Below are 12,523 nucleotides of genomic sequence, written 5' to 3'. Positions count from 1 at the left end.
CAAGAGAGAATGCAATCCATGTAGTGGATTCATGTTCCTACGACCTTAAGACAGTTTCAACTAACAGGTTATGGACCCCTAGGGAAAGCGAAATAGCAAAGCTCCTACAGCAGGCTCTATGTCAGGCTCTCAAGAGCAAGTGGGGGGAAGGGGGCTGGCACTGTGGCGCAGCGGGTTAAAGCCCCAGCCTGCAGCGCCCACATCCCATATGAGTGCCAGTTCAAGTCCCAGCTGCTCCTCTTTCAATCCAGCTCTCTGCTATAGCCTGGGAAAGCAGTAGAAGACGGCCTAACTCCTTGGGCCCCTGCACCTACATGGGAGACCCGAAGAAGCTCCTGGCCCCCGGCTTCGGATCAGTTCAGCTCTGGTCATTGTGGTATTTTGGGGAGTGAATCAGAGGAACAGAAGACCTCTCTCTCTCTCTCTCTCTCTGGCTCTACCTCTCTCTGTAACTCTGTCTTTCGAATAAATAAAATAATTCTAAAAAAAAAAAAAAAAAAAAAAAAAAGGAATAAAAAGAAAAGAGCAAGTTGGGGGCCAGTACTGTGGGGTAGCGGATAAAGCCACAGCCTGCAGTGCTGGCATCCCCCTTATGAGTGCCAGTTCGAGTCCCGGCTGATCCACTTCTGATCCAGCTCTCTATTCATGGCCTGGAAAGCACTGTAAGATGACCATAGTGCTTGGAACCCTGCACCCACGTGGGAGACCTGGAAGAAGTTCCTGGCTTCAGATTGGCACAGCTTTGGCTGTTGCAGCCAATTGGGGAGTGAACCAGTGGACAGAAGACCTCTCTCTCTGCCTCTCCTTCCCTCTCTGTGTAACTCTGACTTTCAAATAAATAAATAAATCTTTAACCAAAAAAAAAAAAAAAAGAGTAAGTGGGAATAGAGCCCCCTCCTTTGGAAAAAACACTCAACCTTCATCCAGTGAAAAGCTGCCATTACTAGGGCCCAAGCTAGGGTTGTTAAATTCAGCCCTTCAAAACGGGCATCTGCTGTCCGAGCGTCATCTGTCATATTCTCAAAAACAATTTTTTTATTAAACTAGACAGGTACAAAACCACGTTCCCCGTTTCTTGAGTAAAGCTGGACAAGCCCACGGTCAGCATGAACAAGGCTGGACTATCTGGCCCAGCATCTGGTCATGAACACCCTGCTGCTGCCCCGTGACCTTACAGCTTCCACACTCCCACTGCTCTGCTCTGGACCACGTATCTCTAATGCTCTCATAATTTTTTTAAAGATTTATTTATTTATTTGCAAGCAGAGTTACACAGAGGGAGGAGAGGCAGAGAGAGAGAGAGAGAGAGAGAGAGAGAGAGAGAGAGAGATCCTCCTACCCGATGGTTCACTCCCCAGTTGGCCGCAACGGCCGGAGCTGCGCCTATTGGAAGTCAGGGGCCAGGAGCCTCTTCCAGGTCTCCCACGTGGGTGCAGGGGCCCAAGGCCTCGGGCCATCTTCTACTGCTTTCCCAGGCCACAGCAGAGAGCTGGATCAGAAGTGGAGCAGCCGGGTCTCGAACCGGCGTCCATATGGGATGCCGGCGCTTCAGGCCAGGGCATTAACCCACTGCGCCACAGCGCTGGCCCCTCTAATGCTCCCATAATTTTCTATCTAACAGAGAACAAGCCATCCAGCTCCGGACGATCATGAGACAGGGCTTCCGGCCTATCCCTCTGGATGATATGACCAGGCCTCTGGACCACACAAGACAAGCTTCTGCAGGCCGCCTCCACACACCACAGGACAGACAGCAAGAGAACTCCACCCAAGAGCAGCTCCGTGCCCGAATGTCAGCTCCAAAGAAAACACGAAGATGGACCTTCATCCACGTCCCACCGTAAAATTATGGGTTACTTTTCTTGAGGGGAGAATGTTAAGGTAGCTAAGTAGACATGAGCCTATGTGTCCATGAGGGGCCGAAGAAAAATGTGAATTTATGCATGATGGAACAAGGAAGCAAGCCTTGAAGCAAACCAGCATTTAGATGGTAAAGTCTTGCCACTGCTCAATTACCTGGTTGGGGGGTCCCAGCCCTCTCCCTGGGGGCAGCTTAGGGTAATATCATCTGCCCTCCACCAAGGGGGCTACTGTGAAATTCTGGTAGGGGTTCCACATCCAGAAAGCCCTCCACTCAGCAATATTTCAGAAATGGTATAGGCAGGGAAAAAAAGGACCCACACCCAACATCCATAAAACTCCAATCAGCGCAGACTGAGCTCTCGGCGTTCACGGAGACGCCTGCCTGGTCTGTCAGGCGATTATTTCTATTTTTATTTTAAAGACTTATTTTTTATTTATTTCAAAGTCAGAGTTACAGAGAGAAGAGGAGAGACAGAGAAATCTTCCATCCGCTGGTTCATTCCCCAAATGGCGGCAGCGGCCTGGGCTGGGCCAGGCCAAAGCCAGGAGCTTTGTCCAGATCTCCCACAAAGGCGCAGGGACCTAAGCACTTGGGCCACCTTGTGCTGCTTTCCCAGGAAATCCGCAGGGAAGTTTATCAGAAGCAGAGCAGCTGGGTCTCAAACTGGTGCCCATATGGGACGCTGGCGTTGCAGGCAGAGGCTTCACCTGCTAGGCCACGACACCGGTCCCTTCTTCATTTCTTTTCATTAAACTTTGCTCACCTATTTACTGGTTTAAAAAAAAAAAAAAAAAAAAAAAACAGAGTGGCACAGTGGCACTGTAGCAGGGGAAACATACCACCAGACAGCACACTGACCAAGCTCCACCAATGGAGTATGACACCATCAGTAATCAATGTGTCTCACTTATTTGGAAATCTATGATCCTGAATTTCCACTGTTTCCCCTTCTCACTGGCTGGATTAGTGACCTTTGCAATAAAAGCCCCACGGCTGTTGAGGGGAGCAGAGCTGTACACCAGCCTGGAACATCCTCACTGGACTATTATGTGAGGAAGGACACAGACTTCTATCACACACTAGGCACTACATGCTGGCAGCTCTGTCACAGCTGTTCAGGTTTCAACCCTAGTTAATTCAGTTCCAGACACAAGTAACTCAGATGCCTAGAACACATCGGATAAAGAGCCAACGTAAAAACTATGTAAAAAGATAGGCAACAGTCAATTTGCAAACAGGCAGCATCCTATTAACAAAACTGAAAAAGTAAAATATATCACCAAAGCAAACTAAATGCTACTACTACTTGTCTTTCAGGAAAGTCACCCAATTCCAATAGGCAGCTTCAGACAATAGAGTTGACTGAAGCAAAGACTTACTCAACCAGTGAGACCCGACTTGACTCAGCATTACAAGTGATTTATAAGCCCGTCTGCCCGGACTGCAACACCTGCTTCTCCAGAGGTACAGCCCCTCTCTCCACTTTGTAGGCACAGCAACATGCCCAAGGCAGAGGAGCTGTCAAAGCACTCTGAAAACTAACATTTCAAGAAACTCAAGGAATCACACTATCTTCACAATCACCCTCAACTGCTTTTCGAGCCAGACCCTCCCAGTACATAGCCCCTGTGTCGCAGGTGTGGGAGCTGGCAGTAGCAGCAACGGCAGTGCTGGTCGTGGTCACCATCACACCGTGATGGCAGGAACCCCTCCCCCCACCTAACTCTGGATGTTTGCAGGTGGGAACCCTCGAAAGAAACATCAAGTTACACAGATGGTGTTTCCACCAGGCTCATCTCACCCTCACAGTTTCCTCTGGAAATCTCCCCTTTAGCCAGAAATTTCAACATTTTTTTCAAAACCTTCTTGTGAGATTTTGATGGCTGAAACTGTAAAGGTCGGCACCTAAGAAAGAAAAATAAATATTTAAAAAGTGAACTCACACTGTGAAGAAACAGACCCAGCTCTGCACAACGTCTGCCACACAGAAGCCACTCTCATGCCCGAGATTTCTGCTAAGATGGGGCTTAATGTAGCTTCTGCTTCCACTCCAAATCTTATTAAAACTACAGACAGGGAATTTTTTAAAAAGAAAAACACATAAATCATAGGAAAAGCAGAAGGGGAGAAATGTCAGGAGCTGGAACATGTAAGTACAACTGGTAACTGACTTGGCAGATCCAAGTTGAATCCCAAGACAACAGTGGGAAAAGCCAACACTATGTCCAGTGTTCTCCACACTGCCCCAACAGTCCCAGGGACTGAGATGCCCGATACTTCTGGGAATACGAGGATTCCCTGCAAGTCTGTGCTCAAAGGCGTTAAGTCAGATCCCTCTCCACTCAGCAGAGATGACTCCCGACACAATCTAGCTTTTGGGGAAAAGTAAGAAATAGGGCCTCCTACGTGCCCAAGTACAGAGCTGACAACAGGAAGCTTAAATTAAAGTCTGCATACTGAACGGTTCTCCCCAACCCAGCCCCACAACAGCAGAAGATTCCGGTTTTTTCTCCAGAGTGTAATCAGACCTAAAAATACTGACAACAGGGACTCCAACACGCAGCAGACACATCCATCTGGGCACACAGGACTTCCAGACGCAGGAAAGCGGAAGTCACTGGACTTGAGGCAGGCCCCTCTTGCTAAGATGGGTGCCCAGACTGGAGAAGTTGGAGGATACAGTCTATGCAGAAACATGACCTTAAAAATTACATTCTCAGAGAATCTTTTTTTTTTTTTTTTTTTTTTTTTTTTTTTGACAGGCAGAGTGGACAGTGAGAGAGAGAGACAGAGAGAAAGGTCTTACTTTGCCATTGGTTCACCCGCCAATGGCCGCCACGGCCGGCGTGCTGCGGCCGGCACACTGCGCTGATCCGATGGCAGGAGCCAGGAGCCAGGTGCTTTTCCTGGTCTTCCATGGGGTGCAGGGCCCAAGCACCTGGGCCATCCTCCACTGCACTCCCTGGCCACAGCAGAGAGCTGGCCTGGAAGAGGGGCAACCGGGACAGAATCTGGCGCCCCAACAGGGACTAGAACCCGGTGTGCCGGCGCCGCTAGGCGGAGGATTAGCCTAGTGAGCCGCGGCGCTAAGAGAATCTCTTCTTAAGCTATCACAGTCATAAAATGGACTTTTCTTTTTTAGGTAACAGCCTAAGAAAAAAAACACATCTCAGAAGTAAAAACTGGTAGAAGAAATAAACAAGATTTGGAAGATATAATTAAGGAAATTTCTCAGATTTAGTACAAAGAAAAAAAAATGACCAGTCTAAAGGTTAGTTAAAACACTTTCACTGAATTAAAGCATGTTCAGAGTCAGGTGTGTGGCAGAGGTAAAGCCACTGTCTGCCCCTCCACGTAAGAGTCCAGTCCAAGTCCCGGCTTCTCTGTTTCTGGCTCCTGCCCACGTGCCTGGGAAAGCAGTGAATGAAAGCCCAAGCACCTGGGCCCTGCGACCCATGTGGGAGACCAAGATGGAGCTCCTAGCTCCTGGATTGAGACTGGACCAGCCCCAGTTATTGTGGGCATTTGGGAAGTAAACCAGCAGATGGAAGATTTCTCTGTAGAGCTCTCCCTTTCTGTCACTCGGCCTTCCCACTAAGTAAATCTTTAAAAAACAAAAAAATATTTCAGACATGTGAGGTCTCAAAAAATCTCTCATGCACTTCTTCTCAGAAAGCCACTAGAGGGGCAGGCGCTGTGGTGTAGCAGGTAAAGCCATCGTCTGCAGTTCCAACATCCCATATGGGCACGGGTTCAAGTCCCGGCTACTCCTCTTTCGATTCAGCTCTCTGCCATGACCTGCAAAAGCAGTAAGAGATGGCCCAAGTCCTTGGGCCCCTGCACCCATGTGGGAGACCCAGAAGAAGCTCCTGGCTCCAGGCTTCAGATCGGCACAGTTCCGGCTGTTGCAACCAACTGGGGAGCAAACCAGTGGATGAAAGATTCCCTCTCTGATTCCCTCTCCCTCTCCGATTCCCTCTCCCTCTCCCTTTAACTCTTTCAAATAAAATAAAGTAAATCTTTAAAAAAAAAAAAAAAAAGGCTACTAGAAGATGTACTTCACTGACACAGAAAAAGAGAATAATAAGGAAGGATGCTCAGGATACAGTAGATGAGATCTGACTCAAGACCAGAAAACCCTAAGACTGTGGACAAGACAGATCCCGGGTGACAGTGGTGCAGCAGGTGGGGAGGCCAGCCAGTGCAGAGGAGAGCAGGTCAGTCAGTCTGGGAGAATTCTGGAAGACAATCAAAGCGACAGAGTACTTGACGCATCTAAACATCTGTACCAAAGGACACTTACACAACTGGGAAAGTGTTTCATAATAAACTCGCAATTTGTACACAGAAGATGACACCAAAAGACAATTAACATTGCTAGGGAAAGCAAAAATGTGCAAAGGAAAGGAAAAGAAACCACAGTACTCCACATGGTACGGCTGTGAGAATGCGTCCATCCAGAAACAGCAAGCTGGCAGTGAGCTCAAAAGGGGCCTGAATGCCGCAGGAGAACAGGAGGGAAAAAAAAAAAAAAAAAGAAGAAATCAAGTACAGCAATTACACGTTACTTACAGACTGGGAGATGAAAAACCAGCAGAAACAATCAAAGGATTTGAGGGTGACTGCCAATGGGAAACAGGGTAGGAAGGGGGACTCTGGGGGACCCCTATCTTCCAAATGAGCTTTATCCAACTATCAGACGTTTTAAAGTATGAGCATTTACAATTTAATTTAAAAAAAAGACTTAACAGCAAAGTTAGTCTCCATTTACACTCATATCAGGCAGCCCCTCTCTTCTTAAACATAAAGTTATCAAGGTAACTGCTGTAGTGAGCAAGTAAAATTACAAGAATACAAGAAAATAACTCAGAAAGACTGAAATATATAAATAAGTTGCGTAAAGAGTTAACAATTCAGGAAACATGTGCTTCCGCATGAAATGCAAAACCCACAGTTTACAATCACTCTGTTTTGTAACATTAACTCTCTTCATGAAGACTCTACCCAGAATAGTGCTTTACATAAATGGCCCAACATATTCTAGGTGCTTTTTAGAAAAATTGAAATCGGCCTGTTCTAATCAGAAAGATCCTCAGGGTTCAGGCTGACGAGGGCTTCCCCAAGTGCACAACAGTGACCTCTGAAGACCCCGTCCTCTGCTGAGGACGTCAGCCTTCCCAGTCATGACGCCTGCAAGGGGATGGCCGAGGCACTCTCCCTGCATTAAATGAGACTGCAGGCCAGCCACAGGCCATCTGGCCTCCTTATCTGCCAAGCCCATGTCCAGCTTCCTAAAGAGAAAAGGCTGTTAATCAGGAGTCCATGGACTTTCAGTAAATATGCAAAACATTTTCGTAGTCTATATGTCTTAAAAAACAATGGATAGGGGTGGGTTTTGTAGAACAGAGGGGTAAGCAGCTACTTGGGACACCTGCACCCCAATCAGGAGGGTATGGGATCCAGTCCCACCTCTGATTCCAATCCAGCATCCTGCTAATGCACACCCTGGGAGGTAGCAGATGCTGGCCCCAAAGTACTTGGGTCCCTGCCACCCTCGTGGGAAATCAAGATGGAGTTCTTGGCTCCTGGCTTCCACCAGGCACTGGGGGGTGAAGCTGGGGATGGTGCATCTGTCTGTCTCCCTCCGCCCTCTCCCTCACTCTACCTTTCAAATAATGAATGTGGAACTATAGCAGTAATCAAGTTCTCAGAAGCGGTCTGCAGCTCAAAAGCAAGCTAACAGCAACTAAGGGAGACAGCAACAAGGCCAACAGAACCGTGAATACAAGCGTGTTCACTTTTTCAGCCACATACAGACATCAAAATGGAAGACAAGACATACTGCAAAATGTTAATGCACTGCCCCCATCTTCTGCCAACAAAAAAAATTTAAAATGAAGATGACCTTTATAATCAGAAAAGAAGGGAAAAATCCTATGTTAGGGTAGAGTAATGGGCACATAGAAAGTCTAAAAGATTATGAAAAATCAAGCAAATACTTTGTCAAATTATAGACTTTCTGGGTTAAAACTTTCCAAGTGTGAAAATCTGACTTTGTGGCAGGACTGAGCACTGCTTGAAGACCAGACTGTGGCAAGTCCTCAGCTAAGTGCTGTCGCGGATTTCTGAAAGTACTTTGAATATCTACCAGTATTGCACAGCATCTACTCACTGAATTGCTAAATAAGTTTTTTTTTTCACATATTTGTATCAGAATCAGTATTAAAAGCTACTGATTTGTACATGAATATAAAGAATACCTAATTAGGTTTAACGTTCTTTAAAAAGCTTAGGAATCTACTAACACATGTCTGAACACTCTTGGTGCTTTAGATCCTCCTCCTGGTTCTGAAATTCTTACCTTATTGTGTACTGAGGACAGCATGTCTGATGCATGACAGGTTTATACACGTATTTCCCACTCCTAAAGTTGTAAAAATAGTTGGTTAATTTCTTACATTTTTCACATGTACCAAAATAAATTAGAACAGGAGCACTAAGTTAATTAAGGGTTAAAAAAATAAAAACCAGTAACACAAAAGTGTATTTTGGTTTAACTGTTCTTCCTAATTTAAATAATCTTGCAAGTGGGTATATCAAGGACCAGAAACCAGTCTTTTCTCTCCTAAACCCTTCCATGTGAACCCCAGGGTTAATCCTCTGAACCATGTTCTCATCAGATCTGCAAGCCTTCCACTCCCTGACCTGCCACGACCCCCGACACGACAAGCTCAGGGACAGAAAACTGCCCGTGCTGCTGAGGGACTGGCACCTGCTGCTGAGGGACTGGCACCTGCTGCTGAGGGACAGAAAACTGCCCGTGCTGCTGAGGGACTGGCACCTGCTGCTGCCTGGGACACCCACTTGGGTGTTCCACACGCACCAGCACAAATAGCCATCACCAACCTTTCCACGGTTTCCAGACTGCAGTTAATGCCACAAACTTACATCAAGTTCTCAAGCCAGACACCTGAGTCACTAGACGATTCTTTTCATTCACCTCCATATCCATTAGCAAATGCTCCGCGTCTTAAAAACCACCTTAAATTTGCCCGCCCCTCTCCACTGCCATTGCCACCGAGACGCCACTCCTCCTCACCTCACCTCTGCACAGTGCAACCACCTCTGGAACTCGCCTTCCTAGCTGCCACCTCAACACTCTCCCAAAGCAAATCCCAACAATCAATCTCACGTGAAATCCTCCAACAGCTCCCTTCTGCCTCCAGGGAAGAACAGTTCATCCAGGCAAACAAAATCTTTCCGCATCGGACCCATGGGCCAGCACTGTGGCGCATAGGCCAAACCGCTACCTGCAGCACCCACATCACCTATGGGCGCTGGTTCGTGTCCCAGCTGCTCCTCTTCTGACCTAGCTCTCTGCTTATGGCCTGGGAAAGCGATGGAAGATGGCCCGACTGCTTGGGCTACTACACCCATGTGGGAAACCCGGAAGAAACTACTGGCTCCTAGCTTTGGATCCGCCCAGCTCCGGCTGTTGAGACTATTTGGGGAGTAACTAGCAGACAGAAGCCCTTTCTCTCTGTCTCTCCCTTTCTATCTGCAGCTTTCCTTTCAAATAAATAAATAAAATCTTAAAGAAAACAAACTAGGGACCAGCGCTGTGCCACAGTACATAAAGCCACCGCCCGCAATGCCAGCATTCCATAAGGGCACTGGTTCTAGTTCCCAGCTGCTCCACTTCGGATCCAGCTCTCTGCTATGGCCTGGGAAAGCACCCACATGGGAGACCCAGAAGAAGCTCCTGGCTTCAGATCAGCACAGCTCCGGCCATTGTGGCCAATTAGGGAGTGAACTAGTAGATGGAATACCTCTCTCTGCCTCTCCTTCTCTGTGTAACTCCAACTTTCAAATAAATAAATAAATAAATCTTTAAAAAATCTGACCTACATCTACCTGGTTGAGCATCCTTATTAAAGAAAATTATGATTTTCCAATTGGTGCACTCAATCCTTTGTCATTTTTTAAGATCTCTTTATTTATTTGAAAGAACTGCAGAGACAGGGGGATAGAGACAGCAGGAGAAAGATCTTCCATCAGCTGCTTCACTCCTCAAATAGCCACATGGCCAGGGCTGGGCCAGGCCGAAGGTAGGAGCCAGGAGCTTCATCTGGGTCTCCCATGCGAGTGTCAAGGGCCCAAATACTTGGCCCATCTTCCACTACTTTTCCCAGGCCATTAGCAGAAAGCTGGATGGGAAGTGGAGCAATCAAGACAGAAACCAGTGCCCATATGGAATGCCAACAATGCAGACTGTGGCTTTACCTGCTACACCACACCAGCCCCTCCTTTATCTCTGAATAATAGCATGGAGTATCTAACGCTGCTTCTGTTAAGAAACTTTACCTGGGGCCGGCACTGTGGCGTAGTGGGTAAAGCCGCCGCCTGTAGTGCCAGCATCCCATATGGGCACCAATTCGAGACCCGGCTGCTCCACTTCTAATCCAGCTCTCTGCTATGGCCTGGGAAAGCAGAAGATGGCCCAAGTCCTTGAGCCCCTGCACCCACGTGGGAAGATCTGGAGGAAGCACCTGGCTCCAGATCGGCGCAGCTCCGGCTTTTGCGGCCATCTGGAGAGTGAACCAGCAGATGGAGAATCTCTCTCTCTCTCTCTGCCTCTCCTTCTCTCTCTGTGTAACTCTGCCTTTCAAATAAATAGGTAAATCTTAAAAAAAAAAAAAAAATTTGAAAAAAACTCGGGGGCCAGCACCGTGGCTCACTTGGCTAATCCTCCGCCTGCGGCGCCGGCATCCCATATGGGTGCCGCATTCTAGTCCCAGTTGCTCCTCTTCCAGTCCAGCTCTCTGCTGTGGCCCGGGAAGGCGGGCCCTGCGCCCGCATGGGAGACCAGAAGGAGGCACCTGGTTCCTGGCTTCGGATCGGTGCAGCTCTGGCCGTTGCAGCCAACTGGGGAGTGAGCCAGTAGATGGAAGACACCTCTCTCTCTCTCTCTGCCTCTGCTTCTGTCTGTGTAACTCAAATAAATAAATAAATCTTAAAAATAATCTTTTCAAGAGTTAATTTAAAATCATCTCTGTAAAAACCTCACCCAAAAACAAAGGCAATGTGTGGAATCTGGAATCCTGATTCAAATAAAACTGTCTAAACAGAAAAAGAAATGTCTTTGAGGCAACCCAAAGATCCAAATGAAACTGGATAATAAGTACCATCAAAGAACTAATTTTCTTAGTTATGATGGGGCATTTTGAATACGTTAAGAAGGAAACGCCTTCTCTCTTACAGACTCTCTTCTATAGGTATGCCGAGATGAGACCCGTAACAGCAGTCTACAGATGAGACCTGCTGCAAAGCACTGTGGGAGCGGAGTGAGGACTGGCAGACTGAGCGACTACTGAAGCCAGGGACACGTGAGTGAGGCTTGGTATAATACTCTCCGCCTCGCTCTATAACTGAAGCTTTCCTCACAAATACTTTTTAAAAGAGAACAAAATCACTACACAAAGGACTGTAACAAAAATGTGAATCCTCATTCCAACAACAGAACGTCAAAGACAAGCCACGTCTCGCAGGGAGCCGCAGCCCAGCAGGCACGGCGGGCCGCGGCCCGCGGAAGCAGCTTTACCTCCGCCAGCCTCGGTCGATGAGGTCCTGGTAGTCCCGCACGGTCAGGGAGTGCGCCCACATGCCTGGAAAAGAAAACAAGCACGGTGTCAGTCACAGGACAGACCTCCTCCTTTAAACTCCAGCATCACCTTAAACATACGAATATTTAGGTAAAAATCCTGTAACATTCACCCCGGAAAAAAGTGAAAATATTGTACACACTTCATTCTTGTTAACCTGACCTAATAACACACAAGTGAAAAACACAATTTAAAATTCCAATATGTTAAAGTGACTACTTCTTTAAAATTTGATAGGCACAGAGAGCGCTCTCATCTGCTGGTTCACTCCCCAAATGCCTGCAAAGGCCAAGCCAGCAATGCAACCCAGGTCTCCCACTTGGGCAGCAGAAACCCGACAACCTGAGCCATCACCACTGCCTCCCAGGTCTGCACTGGCAGCAGCTGAGATCAGGAGCCAAAGCTAAGAATCAAAGCAAGGAATCCGGGTGAGGATGCAGGCATTTAACTGTTAGACACACCCACTCCTGAAACCAGTTACGTTTACCTGAAGATTAAAGTCAACTGTCAGTAGTCTCCGTGACATCACAGATTTAGATCCTCACCACAATCGGAAGGCACCACACCTCCGAACTTTAATAATATCCCCAATGGATTTAACAAGGCCCACTCACCCATAAACGCATGTTCTAAAGACTTTGACAATTAAAATTAGAATTAAAAATGACAGGAGAGGCCGGCACTCTGGCATAGCGGGTAAAGCTGCCGCCTGCAGTGCAGGCATCCCGTATGGGCGCCAGTTTGGCACCTGGCTGCTTCACTTCTGAGCCAGCTCTCTGCTGTGGCCTCGGAAAGCAGTAAAAGATGGCCCAAGTCTTAGGGTTCCTGCACCCACATGAGAGCGCCTGAGGAAGCTCCTGGCTCCTGGCTTCGGATAGGCACAGCTCCAGCCATTGCAGCCAGTTGGGGAGTAAACCAGCAGATGGAAGACCTCACCCTTTCTCTCTCTTCCTCTGCCTCTCTGTAACTCTGCCTTCAAATAAATAAATCTTTTTTT

General features: G+C 47.6%; 1 protein-coding gene across 19 annotated transcripts in view; it reads right to left on the bottom strand.

Moving 5' to 3' along the window:
- Positions 1-12,523, bottom strand: part of ATE1 (arginyltransferase 1) — a 182,962-nt gene that overhangs the window by 168,140 nt on the left and 2,299 nt on the right. For 15 of the 19 annotated variants that reach the window (XM_008270609.4, XM_070057115.1, XM_070057114.1 and 12 more), the window contains exons 2-4: positions 11,466-11,529; positions 8,226-8,288; positions 3,666-3,769 (exon numbers count right to left, since the gene is read on the bottom strand). In XM_008270609.4, the coding sequence (XP_008268831.1) occupies positions 3,666-3,769; positions 8,226-8,288; positions 11,466-11,529 (231 nt within the window). The remainder of the gene's footprint in view (positions 1-3,665; positions 3,770-8,225; positions 8,289-11,465; positions 11,530-12,523) is intronic. The other 4 variants (XM_070057120.1, XM_070057118.1, XM_070057121.1 and 1 more) reach the window with 2 other exon arrangements.

Source organism: Oryctolagus cuniculus, chromosome 15, assembly GCF_964237555.1.
Source record: "Oryctolagus cuniculus chromosome 15, mOryCun1.1, whole genome shotgun sequence".
NCBI lineage: Eukaryota > Metazoa > Chordata > Mammalia > Lagomorpha > Leporidae > Oryctolagus > Oryctolagus cuniculus.
Note: the sequence above shows the minus strand (reverse complement) of the source record. Positions and strands in the feature narration are given on the sequence as shown.